Raw genomic sequence first — 13431 nt, 5'->3', positions numbered from 1 at the left:
GCTCCGAGATTAGGGGGAGGCTCTTCTGCCATGTCTGCATACAGTGGAATGACCGCATTTTGATTATGGCAAGATGGGATATGCAAGATAGCACATGAAACGCGGATTTTACTCAAGCCGGCAGATGAAGCTCGACAACGGCTTAGAACGTCACAGTTTTGCCAAAAGTCATAGAAACATCACATCACCTGGCGAGCGAGGCAGTGTAGCTGGAAAATCAATTCATGTTCCTAGATCCTGCCGATAGAGCCCTTCCATCGATCCAAAGTCATGCCTCATAATAGTAATACAACTAGGAAGCCAGTCCACCCTTGCGACCAGCCTCCTTGGCCTTCTCACTACCAGGCTCAAAAGAGCCAGATGAGGCCTTGCCGCCCTCAGAAGCGATCTCTCGCTGAATGATCTGTTAGAATGTGATATGTGCTTAGGTAAGTAGTTGACTAACCTGCTTGTCGGCGTCCATGCTGGCAAATCCGCCAGAGTGGCTGGACTTTCCGCCCTTGGAGGCAATCTCTTGAACCTCCTCCTTGGGTCTATGTTTGTTAGACATGATCACTCAAGGTTTGTAGAATCGGATGAGGCTGGACATACCGGTTGGCAAAGTTGCCGGGGTTGGTGTTGTCGGTGCCAGTCATCTTGATAGTTGTGTAAATAATTATCTAAAATGTCTTATTTGCTTAAGTCTGTTCTTCAATCATTGACTGGAATTCTTCATCCTTAAATATTCGTCTTTGACCTAAGGTCCTATGTTAAAGTGGTTCATTGACGACGCGTTATGATACGTCTACATGACGTCTACGACTCCACGCGCCCTGACCAACGTCACAACTCAATTAACAAATGTCTTATCCTCTATTATTTCAAGATGACGTTTCTGAAAAAGCAAAACCGACAAAATTCACGGCTGAGTGACGAGCTCATTATTCCTATGACGCCCAAGATGTTGCTTTGTTTCCTAGTAACAGCATAAGACAACATGTCATTGGTGTAAACTTGAAGTGATCTGCAGGTTTGCAGGGTTGCACATCATTTGAACAAAACGCCGATCTTTTGTGAATCAATTCACGGTGAGGTTTGAGACGGTCGCGTCGTCATTGAGCTGAGATGCCAGGTAATTACCCCTGCGTAAGCACGCCTTGGCGAATCAATGATGATTGTTATTCATGCGATTAATGCAAACTACCTAGGGGAGGCAATAAAGCTTAGGACCTTAATCCTAAATAATAAAAAGATTTAAGTAAGATAGCCTAAGTTTAGGAGCTTCTTAAGGGGTTTATTTTAATAACCTCGCCCAGTGTCTGAAGTTTTGTTTCTCCCTAGGGTCTACCAGCAAAGTTATCAGAGATGATATCAGATTCAACGAAGTAGCTGTTTTCCATATAATTCTGGCGCAATGGTGGCTTACTGCCGTTTATCGTGTCACCCAGGATTCGGTCACTTGATGATACCAGTGCACCCTATCAGAAGATATGATCAGCAGAATCATTTTAATCAAAACCTCTGTGTTTAGACACTGGGTCCTACAGAAGGGAACCTCACATTACAGCAACCATATCAAGCTCGTTACAATAGCCTAATCCGAAGTCGAAGCAATCTTAGCAATTGGCCACGAGTTTCATGAACCAGGGGATTCAAATAGAAAATTGAAGGATAAAGCAGTTAAAAAACTAGAACTATTAGTTGTCGGTAAGTAATTAGACATGTATTTCTATTACCCATAACGGATGCAGAGAGTTTCTGCATCTCCGGATATCTTGCGATGAGCTCCTTATAATATAAATCTTTTACTGTTGTATGCCCCTTGATAGATCTTAATATTGCAACACTATCCGCCAAACCACCTCGGAAACTGTCTGACAAGGAGGAAGAATTGAATGCCAGCAGATTTAAGTATGTGTCTGATATCCAGTAACAAATTCTCCGGATACAAATCCGGTCATTGAGCAGCACGGCATTGCTTACGTCACCGCCTTTAACGTTATCCCACCCGCCTGATAAGATACGGAGCCAAACGACAAGGTCAACCATCCACCAATAGCAAGACAAGCCGCAACGTCATTCCACCTTACGTAACCGTCTTATTCCCGTCATCTCACGCTTCACCCAAGTCACCGAGTCGGCGACTTAACCTCTCACCAACAAGCCGCTGAGAAATCACCAGCATCAACTCTAATCTCAATGGCCGACTCACAAAGTCGCCAAAGCAGCGTCAGGTCATTAAGTGCTGCACCTATTCGGACACGTGTAGCTCGCGTGGCTTGCAAAGCGTGTCACGCAAGACGGGTAAAGTGTGACGCCGCTGATGGGCAGCCGTGTTGGCATTGTCGCACGCGCGATGTTACCTGTGAGTTGATAGACTCCAAACGTGGGAAGTACGTAGAATTGTTGTGAAACAATGGGAAATTTGGACTCACGGTTTTGTAGATATGTTAGAAGAAGTACTGCGCAACGAGTCTCAAGAAGACAGCAGGCGCAAAGTCCGGTTGATCAACATGATACCATGCACGACAGTATCGCAGTAATTACGCCTCAAAGTAACGAAAACTCGCAATATCAGGAACATAGTCAGCCAGTCCCATCGAACATCGCGCAGAATAATGAGCCGGGCTCTCAGCAACAGAGCTTGTCCGGGAACGACAAGTCATACTTCCTGGGCGACTCAAGCAGCTTATCATACATTGTCGAGATGATATGCAGTCCAAGAGGCGGAGTCAGCGAGCCCGTAAAAGTCCACTATCCCATACCGGCATCGATAGCAGACCGCGCAATCATTCCAACACGACCCCAAGTTGAGCCCCTCCGCGTACAAGATGCATTGACGATGCCACCGAAAGAGATATCTGACCGTCTTGTGCACACTTTTTTCGAGATCATCCATCCGCCTTATCCGGTAATAGATAGACGCGCCTTTTCGGAGCTGTACAGACAGGGCAAAGCACCGCCTATGCTTTTGCATGCGATGTTCCTTGTCACGTTCATTCTCTGTGATGAAAGTCTTATACAGGCTGCTGGCTTCAGTGATCGGACTGCTGCTCGCAAGCATCATTATCTTCGTGCGAAAACGCTGTATGATGTTGATCATGAGACTGACCGGAATGTCCTCACTGCAGCAATCTTTCTTCTGGGATTTTGGTGGAATGGCCCGGATGATCAGAAGGACTCGTGGTTCTGGCTTGGATGTGCGACATCTTGTGCGCAGTCTTTGGGGATGTATCGTTCGTATGTGAAGCTTTCGCAGGTTGTGAATCGACACTGACTTGGTCGCAGGACGGTCGCGTCGAGGTTGAGCCCCGAGAAAAGAGCGTTGCGAAAGCGAATCTGGTGGTCTATATACGTAAGTTACAAATGGCGAAACATTCAAAAGTCATCTTACTGACTATTGCAGACTCGTGACCGTCATACTGCCGCATGCCTAGGTAAGCCCTGCAGAATCAGGGATGAAGACTGCGACATCGAACCTCTTACCGAAGAAGACTTCTATTTCGACGACGACCACAACGATCCTCTAATAACCCGACAAGAAGAACACCATACGGCTCTTGCGATAGAGATGGCGAAGGCTGCCGAAATCCGTAGGTCACTTTGCATTGACGAACCTTGTCCTTGACGTGGCTAATATTTACCCAGTGGGGGATATTGTTATCGCAGAATACAGTCCTCGTCGCCCAGACTTAGAACAATACAAGCCAGACCGACTGAAACAGCGACTTGAACAGTGGGAAGCGCAGTTGCCGAAGTGCATGCAGAGGGCACAGCTTGATGAGACGCTGGGTCCAGCATTCTGGGCAACCCAGTTGCACATGGCGTACCAGTAAGAAACTCAACGGAGATCTATGACGAGTTAACTAACGTGTGGCAGGAACTACTACATTCTCCTGTTCAGACCGAAGGCGATTGAGGACCTCACACCGTCTGAAGCCGAGGGTGATATTTGGGCTCGGAGGGCAGCTGATTCCATCACTCGCATGACGGAAGATCTCCTCGCCGTTGGAGCAATGAGTAAGAGTCAAATGCACATGTAAGTGAACCTCATATCAATCCACTCCCACTCTAACCCTTTCTTAGTGTCCCCGCCGTCTTCGGGGCCCTCTCCATCCACACCCTCGTCATCTGCCGCAAGGACCCCATCCGACGCCAACTCGCCGGCAACAAATCACGGCAATGCATCCTCGCCCTAAGCGAACTCGCAAAGCATTGGCCCGTAGGACTATGGATCATGAGATTCTTCGGCAACCTCATGCGAAGACTCACAGGCCAAGGTTCTGCTGTTTCAGCAGGCTCAATAGTTGACGTGACGTCGAGAATCGCAAACTGTAATCGTAACGAAGACTCGACTCTGACGGAAGTCAGCAGGGCAACTTCTCAGACCTTAGCAGAAAACGGTGGTCCATTCACTGACGCGACGAACGCTCAAGTCGCTGGCGCTGTGATGGAAACAAATGATCTGTTCCAACAGCCGCCAGATCAGTTCGGTTTTGACAACTTTTGGGCTGAGGATACCATTGATGTTGATCTACTGCTTCAGCATGGTTTATGTCCATTGCTGCCAGGCAACTTTGGAACTTTTCCACCAATGTCGGATCCTCAAGGCTTTTAGACAGACGGAATTCCAGCCACAATGGCAAAGTACAATCCTTCTAATAGGTTATGAAGTCTATCTATTCTATGTGTCGCTTCTCTATAATGCTTTTCTCTTGAACGTCATCTAACGCACCCCCAACTCAAGTGATGCAGCCAACTTTCGGCTGGCCCAATTATGTATCTCATCACCAAATATTTTTCTGTCGTACTTTTAGATCTTTGAAGCAAATTTGCTCTTGGCTCGCAGCTTCTTGCCATATCTGAAGAACAGATAAGGGAACGGCGCCATGGCGACCGTCAAGAAAGCAAGAAGACTAGAAGCCCACTGATAACCAAGCGTCTCGTACATCTGGATGCCAAATAGTGGGAATGCCGCTATACGATTGTTAGTAACTGTGCTGCTTGAAGCATCGGACGGGAGGGAACGTACCTGCGAAAGAGCATCGGGCAAAGCTGTTGGCTGCCATGGCAGAAGCGGCGTACTGAGGATAAGCGTCGACCAAGAAAGTGAAGATACCAGTGAAGACGAGCATCATGCTAAAAAAACAGATGTTAGTAGATAATCGAAAGGATGAGGCCAGAGAAACCTACCCGCATCCAAAAACTCCGGATCCAATGATAGGCACAATCCAATGAATGCTAGAGTACGTCGTCCAAGCAAACCAAAACAACCCAATAGGAATAAGAATAGCTCCAAGAATACAAGGAGGTAATCTGTACTCGGGCTCACTGATAGCCTTACCAGTCTCCTTCTCCTGCTCCGCCAACCATCGAAGTCGGAGTCTGGCCCAGAAAGGAGTCGTAGCCGTTGCAATAACAAATCCGACCAGAATTCCCAAGAACGTCATGCCAGTTTGCCAAAGACTCATACCGTGGTTCGTTCGGAAGATGAGAGGAAATGCGCCGAAGAATAGATACAGAATACCGAGAAGGATAGCAGAGTAGAGATCCAAGCAGAGGCACATGGGCTCCAAGAAGAGCAGCTGAAATGGTCGAAGGACTGACAGCTTGAGCGTTTCGAGGATTGGCTTCTTTGTAAGCTCCATCGGCGCTCTATACGCCTCATTCCCAGTCTCTTTTCTCAACATTCTCGCCTTCTCCCTCAACAAAATCGGATGAAACGTCTCAGGCGCAAAGACCACAATAGCCACCATGACGAACGCAGCCCAAATCAACATAACATAATACGTCCACCTCCAATGCGTATTATAATTAATAAACCCTCCAATCAACGGCCCAATAGCCGGTCCGATAAACGGCGCCAATGATACCAAACTCATAGGCTTCTGAATCTCATGCCGTTCGAAAACATCACCTGCCGTTCCGCCTGCAACGCTGAGGAACGAACTCCCAGCAAAGCCTGTGAAGAAACGCGCGATGATCATGGTCTCGATGTTTTGCGCTACGGCGGAGGGAATAGTCCAGATTATGAACATGGCCCATGAGACGAGGTAGATTGGTCGTCGGCCGTAGTACTCGCTCAACGGGCTGGTTAAGACTGGGCCGAGTGCGATTCCTAGGACGAAGGTTGAGAGGCCGAGGGTGGCGACGATTTGGGAGCAGTGGAATTCGGCGTTCATTTGGGTGTAGGTAGCTGTGTAGATTGAACTTGCGCATGTCCTGAGAAGTCAGTGAATGTGGGAGTGAAGGCGAAATTGGAGACTTACACGCAGAGACTTCCCATGCAGGCGATTGAAACAATCATCCATTTTCGCAACGTCGACATACTTCGTGGACATAAAGGATCTTTGTCGCCGTCCCACGAAACTTCGAAGGATTCGCAGTCGGTGGTCAAGTTACCAGCTTCAGTAGTTTGATCACTAAGATTCGCATTCTGATCATCAGGGGCACCATCTGCAGGCGCATTCTTTTCAAGATCAGTTAAAGACTCCCTGTCCAGAGAAGCTCGTTGTTGATCCTGGGACAGATTCCCATCATGAGGAACCTCTTTCTCATTCATCGTGTCGTTGAAAAATGATACTGATTAAACATGCCAAGACCCTGTTTTTTCGTATGGGATACTGACGTATTTAAAAAACAAATTTGCGGCTCCACGGCGCGCATCAGATTTGTAATGACGCTCTCTTTTTACGGAGATAAGATGTGGGTATATCGTTATCTTAAGATGCCTCGGCGTCTTGGACCTTAGTGTTGTTGGTTGGTGCACTGTGATAGGCCCCGGCTTTTACGATTGCAGGGATGTTTTGGCCACCTCGGTTTTTGGCGCGGTTTTGCGAAGTCGGCGATTTAGAAGTTGATGGGAAAATTACCAAGCTGACTGAGATTGCTGCTGAAAGGGCGTAGTTTTGAATGGTGTTTTGGCGGGAGGTGGGGGGAAATGCCGAGTAATTCCGTATTTAAAGAGCGAGGTCGAGTCTTTGTTGTGATTATTGTTACGAATTGCCTGATTTTGACATTTCTTTGACACATGCCGATGAGAATTGTAGAATTTTCTCTGGAGATCGGCTCATCTGTAAGCGCAAACAGTCTCATAAGGCATGTGAGTGACTTTTTGCCTCTAGATATCTGTTTTACGTCCCTCTCTCTTGAAAATACCTACCCTGTAGATGCGCTATGAAACTGCCTTTTTTTTTTTTTAAGATGCAGTACTTGAAGATGCAGTAAAGTTGAAAGTAAGATATTTTGATCTAAAGAGTCTGTGAGTATTTTGGTATTAATTTAATATACTCTTCTGGTGCTTTGTTGGTTTTGGAGTCCTGGTGGATTTCTTTGCCTGATTCGTTAATCAACCAGTCATCACTTTTGCTCACCAGAGTACTCCCTCCTCAATTCCTTACCTTAGACTTCAACCCATCACCTTCACGTAGATCACCAGCCGCAATGGATCAGGCCTCAGAAAAGCCCGTGTTATTCTTGTAAAAGCCCTTCCCGACACTCTTCAAAGCCACCTCTAACGGTTTTAGTGACATTGACAACTGTCTATACTCACGCAGTGCGCAACCGTCAACTCGTGACAAGACCCCATACAGAACCTAACATGCACAGATGACAAAGTCCTTGAGCACATGTCCCGCAACATCGACGATTATTTCAAGAAACATCTCGGCCTCTCCCCAGACGACGCAGAGCGCCTTCACAAGGATTACTCTCAGCAATACGGCCAGGCGATTGAAGGGCTTGTACGCCACCACCAAATTGACGCGTTAGAATACAACGCCAAGGTCGATGACGCGGTCCCATTGGACGACCTCATCAAGCCTAACGCACAATTACGACAATTCCTCGAGGATATCGATACTTCAAAGGTTAGACTTTGGTTGCTAACTAATGCATATGTGAACCACGGGAAAAGAGTCGTGCGGTTGTTGGGCGTGGATGATTTATTTGAGGGGTTGACGTATTGTGATTATTCTCAGATCCCGTTTGTGTGTAAGCCGCATAAGGAAATGTTTATGAAAGCTATGAGAGAAGCTGGAGTCTCTGATGTTTCGAGGTGTTATTTTATTGGTAAGATGAGCATCTTTTGTAAGGCTTTTACTGACGATTTTAAGATGACTCTCATAAGAATTGTGTTGGGGCAAAGGAAGCAGGCTGGACTGCTATTCACTTTGTGGAGGATGGACTTCCTGTACCTGATACACCAGCGTCTCAGCATCAAATTCGCCATCTTGGAGAATTGCGGTCATTGTATCCCGAGTTCTTTCGAGTTAGAAATTGGATGGGGTGTAAGTTTATTCTCCCTTTCTTTATGGAAATGTTACTAGTCTTGTCTAATAGTCTAAGTACTTCCACAATTTGAGTTTCATTTCAACTAACGAGGAACAGGAATAGATTAGATGATAGACATATTTAAAATTGAAGTGTTAGATTGTGTGTTTAATTTTATGCCGCTTATGAATCCTGTCATTCCTTCATCTGCAGTTAGCCCAAAATGGTGCTGACATAAATTTCTTCTCACTGTCCTGATCAAATCCTCACTCATTCTCCTTCCTTCACAACAATCCGCTATTTCTGTAAAACTAGGAAAAGAGATGGAATCTCCAAAGAGGGTACTCGTTACGGGCGGAAGCGGTTTCTTGGGAGGACATGTAGTCCGACAACTTCTCAAGGATGCAGTAACAACTGTCGCTGTCGTCAGCCGTCATCCCAAGATGCCAGCTGATGTTGCTGACGAGTCTCACGTCTCGCTTCAAGCAGCCGACTTGACAGTACCGAGCCAGATTGAACAGGTCTTTGAGACGTTTAAGCCACACGCTGTCATTCATACAGCTTCACCGTCTTATCTCGACACACCTGCGAACCTGATGAAGGCAAACATCGATGGGACAAAAGCACTACTAAAAGCTGCCTCAGCTTGTGCCGATACTGACGTATTTGTCTTTACGTCCTCTGATTCAGCCGTTATACCCACGCAAGAACCTCTGTCAGAAGAAAACGCTGTTCTGTATGATGAGACGAATGCTCCAAACGCTTATGCAATGTCAAAGGCCGCGGCTGAAAGACTCGTCACTGCTTCAAATTCAGAACTGCTTCGGACTGCAGTTATACGAATACCAGCCACTTATGGCGAATACGACACGAATTTCGTGCCTCAACTCGTGCAAAGCATTCGAAGGAAAGAGCACAAAATGCAAGTTGGCAATGATACAAAAGTGTTTGAGTTCTTGTACGTCAAGAAAGCAGCCGAGGCACATATCCTCGCCATGAAAGCCCTTCTTGACCTAGAGACGCGGGACAAGGCTGGCGGTGAGGCATTCTTCATCTCAGATGGGAAACCACAGAAGTTCTTTGACTTCTCTCGGAAGTTTTATGCTGCAGCTGGACATCCTGTTGCATTGGAGGAGGTTACAAAGATTCCGTTCTTTGTGATGCAGGCGATGGCATCAACGGCTGAATGGGTTTACTGGGTCCTGACGTTGGGATGTATCAAACCTGGTATGCGAAGGACTGCTATTGATCATCTGGACTCTGGGTGCTGTTGGTCTCTTGATAAGGCGAAGAGGATACTGGGATATGAGCCTGTTGCGGATCAGGGTGAGGCTATTAGGAAAACTATGGAGTGGGCAAAGAAAACTTTGTAAGCGAAAGCTGGAGATTGAGTTCTGCAACTAGTTTGGCTTTATGCTAAATAAGACTACACCTAGCTAATACACGTACTGAAAGTACCTATTCTTGAAGTCCGTTTCATCAAGCAGTCCTGCCTCCCAAGCTCTCTGGTGATTCTCAGGAGTATGGAGTTCCCGCCTCGACCTATTCCTCATCCACAACAGGACCCAGAGCGTAACAAGACTCGCCACCTGAATCGCAATACAGGCGAACATCATACCAACTCCAAGCTCATACTGAGGCGCCTGGTTAGACTTAAAGAAGAATGGTCCGACAAAGTTTCCCAGACAATACCCGATTAGCAGCAAGGCATTTGTCGTGATCTTCTTAGTATGCCCTGCTGTGTTGGCCATTGAGACTGACATACTAAGAGTCCAGGTTGATGTATAGGAGAAAGACATCCATAGACATGCTAAGCGAGCGTATGCATCGCTGTGTGGGAGGAAGTGAAGACCTAGAACACCGGCGAGGAAGGGGACTAGACCGAGAAGCATGATTAGGATTCTGGAGTTTCTGATAGCGGAAGCTCCCCAGCTGTGAGGTCATCGTTAATTCAAAGGTTTGTAACAGGTTTGGAGGACTTACCAGGCGAGTACGCATGCAACTAGTTGGACTGCACCGGACGGCATCTGATATAGTGTCGTGTCGAGGGTGCTGAAGCCGGCACCTTTGATGATAAGGCCTTGGAACTGAGACAAATCGGTTAGCAGTATCCTGAGAAAGATGAAGGGCATGCATACTGCGGATAAGCCTCCGTTGGGTGAGTTACTTGTAAGAGCAAACAGGAACAGTAGCCAGGTCTTCATATCAAGCATCGCCTCCCAGAACTGCGCCATCTTGAAATGCTTATTCTCAATGCCCGTGCCATTTCCCCTGACCCTCGCTACAACTCTCGCTTTCTCATCGGGCGTCAAAAACTTCGCTCTCATAGGGGCACCTGGCAGTAAGAACAAGAGAATAACGCCCCAAGCCACAGTGATAGATCCCCAGACGATGAAAAGAACTCGCCAGGACGGTAGAGCAGACTTGACGTGGCCTATACCAAAACTAGCTATGCCAGCGATGATGTAGCCCATTCCAGCGGAGCCAATCCATATACCCATACGGAGAGGCTGTTCTTTTCGCATGTAGTACATACTAAACAGGAGCATGGTTCCTGGATTAATGGCTGCTTCAAGAGCGCCAAGTAAAACGCGGACGACGATGAGGGTTGTGAAGGAGTTGACGGCTCCGTGGGCCATGAGTACGGCGCCCCAGGCGATGACCTAGGGACATTCAGCAAAGACCAATGACTGTAAAGCTGGAAGAAACTCACCGTTCCTGACATAAAGTAGTTGATCGGAAATCTTTGAAGAAACATACTGGTCGGAAACTCCCAGATTAGATAGCCAAGGTAGAATATCCCACCAGTCCAAGAAAACTCATCTCCCTTGAGATTGAGATCTTCTCGCAGGCCGAACACGGCAGCATAGCTGATAGTATTCTTATCAATGGATTGTAAAGCGTAAGTGAAACAGAGAAGGGGCATAAGTCTCAGGTCCAGCTTCCATCGTAGAGCCTTATCCAGTTCAGGACTTGTCTCGATATCATCTGCATCACGACACAATGTCAAGGCTTCAGCTGTGGAGGCATCGTTTATGGTTCCCTCTTTAATAGATTGGGTATGTTTCAAGTCGTCTGTTATTTTCTCTGCCATTTTGTCGTCAGTCTGTATGAGCGACAGGAGGGGCGAAGCACTCCGTTGGACGTACACATGTTCAGACTTTATATTTGTCCCTCTTCCGATCGTTTGAGGTTAACTGATCGTTGATCAGTGGATAACACGTCGCAATACCCGCGGGAAAACTGCCAGTGGATACCACGATGTTGTAGTTCCCATCCAAGGCCCAGGATGCTTATCATTACCCCTCAGCTACAATGTAACGTTGATATCGAGCATGAGTCGTACCACATAGCTATCTATCTCCAAGCCGGTCTATAATCTGTATGCCGATAAACGAAGCATTGATTTGCCATGTAATTACTCTTCATACAGCTTAGTACTACGCCAATTGGGTAGAAAACGATCATGTCACTAGTCAGCTTTCCGGGACTTATACATGTCACGTCTCTTATATCAATGTTGGTCAATTTCTACTGCGTCCTTTGATTTTCCTATGCATACTTACTACCGCATTACCATTCGTCTTCTAGCACTTGCTGTACCGAATATTGGCTATGAACCAAGACCACTCGACTTGTGGTCGACTTAGAGCTTTATCTGAAACCTTATACCCGTATCGTTAGGACTGACATAGTTTTCCAACTGTAGGAAGTCTCTTGCAACTAAATGCGATCCAGAGAAGTCAGACCGTTCTCGCCGACTTGTGATAAGAAAGGCACGAATATCATCAACCATAGACTCAGGCAAGTATGTAGCAACTCTGATAGTATACCGGTCTGAACCAGGACATACAGGCTTTATCAACCACTAAACAGAATGGCTGGTGAATTGCCCGTCATTTTTGACGATCGATAGATCTGGCCCGTTATGCGACAGACACCGTCCGGAGCTGAAGTATACGAATCTGACAGCATGTCTGAGATGGGCATCGAATCCACAACCAAATGGCATATTCCACATCGATCTCATCTTGTCTATATCTGGGTCTTCTGATCTTCGATGGATCGGGATACGATTCCCTGTGAATATGGACAGTGAGGTAACATCACCGATACTTGGACGTTTTGGTCCGGTTCCGAAACCCTCATTAGAAAGGAGCGTGACGCGGGTAGACGAAGGCCGTAAAAGAGCGCATTCAACCAGTCTGACAGTATTATCTCCAACGACTGCTTTAAAAAGCCGCTCTTGCCCATCGAGTTTATCCTTTTGGCGTCGGATTGTAAGTGTGCCTTCGGAAAAGTCCACGTTCGGAGCATCATAAGCCATTTGCAGCAGAGAAATTCCCTTGACTACAACAACTCCGTAGCTTAGCATCTGTCTCTATTAATTTGAGTCTCATTATAGACAATAACTTGAAATATTACCGAGGTCTTGCCCTTTTGGTAATAGCTAACAAAATCATCAGATTTGTCGAATGCCTTCTGTACAGCCTGACGGGGAAACGACCTTGGCCCATCCTCTGTAAGACAATCGTTGATGCAGTCAAGAATACCGGGTATCTCGTTAGAGCACATCGTAAGGCGGTCGTCGGAGCGAGTTTGGATGGCCTTTAACTTTTTATCTCGTTGTACATCCGAGATATTCTCAGGTAAAGTGACAGCCGTTTCCATGAGTTCGGTAATCGTGCCGTACATAGTCTCTATCTTTGTAAGAGACTCTCTCAGGTTGTCGTTTCATAGTTGGAGAAGAGCTTCGGGAAGCTCTCGTGACAGAGTGTCCACAGTCCGTTCCAATTCCTTAATTTCTGTGACGGCCCCGGAGATATCTCATCGGATCTTGTCTGTATCACTACCACCCGAGGCCGAGTGCAGAATCTGTTTGAAGACCCATGTCCCATCTTCACCTGTTAGGCCGATGGCGAACTTATTGAGAAGGGTTGGGGTAGAAAGTGTGATAATCGTTGATGCTACCATAATTTTTATACGAATATCTATCTTCAGGGGAGCTATCATTGCTTTACGAGAGTTGAAGAATTCAGAATATGGAGGACAGCCGAGGCGGTCCTTAATAGTGATATGGTGCGGTTGAATACCCCCAGGAGACCGTTGTTGATCCATACTGCATTGAGTGGATTTATTGAACGCCACTCATGGTCTAGACCCATCAGTGAAGTTGTGTGT

The 13431-nt window shown here is 46.8% G+C and overlaps 7 protein-coding genes across 8 annotated transcripts; 3 read left to right on the top strand and 4 right to left on the bottom strand.

Moving 5' to 3' along the window:
- Positions 1-204: 204 nt before the first annotated feature.
- On the bottom strand, positions 205-753 carry FOIG_11031 (conidiation-specific protein 10). The gene is made up of 3 exons (XM_031211562.1): positions 592-753; positions 446-533; positions 205-394 (listed from the first exon to the last, which is right to left on the bottom strand). The coding sequence occupies exons 1-3, from the start codon at positions 633-635 to the stop codon at positions 293-295; spliced, it is 234 nt and encodes a 77-aa protein (XP_031058746.1). The 5' UTR covers positions 636-753; the 3' UTR covers positions 205-292.
- A 1391-nt stretch (positions 754-2144) lies between these two features.
- On the top strand, positions 2145-6232 carry FOIG_11030 (uncharacterized protein). 2 transcript variants are annotated; one of them, XM_031211560.1, is made up of 7 exons: positions 2145-2372; positions 2425-3219; positions 3268-3334; positions 3386-3572; positions 3628-3811; positions 3860-4018; positions 4066-6232. In XM_031211560.1, the coding sequence occupies exons 1-7, from the start codon at positions 2179-2181 to the stop codon at positions 4595-4597; spliced, it is 2118 nt and encodes a 705-aa protein (XP_031058744.1). In that variant the 5' UTR covers positions 2145-2178; the 3' UTR covers positions 4598-6232. The 2 variants fall into 2 exon arrangements, with proteins under 2 accessions (XP_031058744.1, XP_031058745.1); XM_031211561.1 differs by having other exon boundaries at positions 2145-3219.
- Positions 4067-6669, bottom strand: FOIG_11029 (uncharacterized protein). Its single transcript, XM_031211559.1, has 4 exons — positions 6249-6669; positions 5173-6201; positions 5012-5118; positions 4067-4956 (listed from the first exon to the last, which is right to left on the bottom strand). Exons 1-4 carry the CDS (start codon positions 6539-6541, stop codon positions 4793-4795), a joined length of 1593 nt encoding a protein of 530 aa, XP_031058743.1. The 5' UTR covers positions 6542-6669; the 3' UTR covers positions 4067-4792.
- A 753-nt stretch (positions 6670-7422) lies between these two features.
- Positions 7423-8373, top strand: FOIG_11028 (pyrimidine 5'-nucleotidase; the record flags this gene model as incomplete). The annotated part of the gene is made up of 5 exons (XM_031211558.1): positions 7423-7457; positions 7506-7534; positions 7588-7847; positions 8094-8267; positions 8326-8373. The coding sequence occupies 5 exons, from the start codon at positions 7423-7425 to the stop codon at positions 8371-8373; spliced, it is 546 nt and encodes a 181-aa protein (XP_031058742.1).
- Positions 8374-8537: 164 nt separating this feature from the next.
- FOIG_11027 (uncharacterized protein) lies at positions 8538-9623 on the top strand (the record flags this gene model as incomplete). Its single annotated transcript, XM_031211557.1, has 1 exon — positions 8538-9623. The coding sequence occupies exon 1, from the start codon at positions 8574-8576 to the stop codon at positions 9621-9623; it is 1050 nt and encodes a 349-aa protein (XP_031058741.1). The 5' UTR covers positions 8538-8573.
- Positions 9624-9686: 63 nt separating this feature from the next.
- FOIG_11026 (uncharacterized protein) lies at positions 9687-11344 on the bottom strand (the record flags this gene model as incomplete). Its single annotated transcript, XM_031211556.1, has 4 exons — positions 9687-10182; positions 10234-10337; positions 10389-10913; positions 10964-11344. The coding sequence occupies 4 exons, from the start codon at positions 11342-11344 to the stop codon at positions 9687-9689; spliced, it is 1506 nt and encodes a 501-aa protein (XP_031058740.1).
- A 774-nt stretch (positions 11345-12118) lies between these two features.
- On the bottom strand, positions 12119-12945 carry FOIG_11025 (uncharacterized protein; the record flags this gene model as incomplete). Its single annotated transcript, XM_031211555.1, has 2 exons — positions 12119-12625; positions 12676-12945. 2 exons carry the CDS (start codon positions 12943-12945, stop codon positions 12119-12121), a joined length of 777 nt encoding a protein of 258 aa, XP_031058739.1.
- Between the last annotated feature and the right edge of the window lie 486 nt (positions 12946-13431).

Source organism: Fusarium odoratissimum, assembly GCF_000260195.1.
Source record: "Fusarium odoratissimum NRRL 54006 unplaced genomic scaffold supercont1.20, whole genome shotgun sequence".
Lineage (NCBI taxonomy): Eukaryota > Fungi > Ascomycota > Sordariomycetes > Hypocreales > Nectriaceae > Fusarium > Fusarium odoratissimum.
Note: the sequence above shows the minus strand (reverse complement) of the source record. Positions and strands in the feature narration are given on the sequence as shown.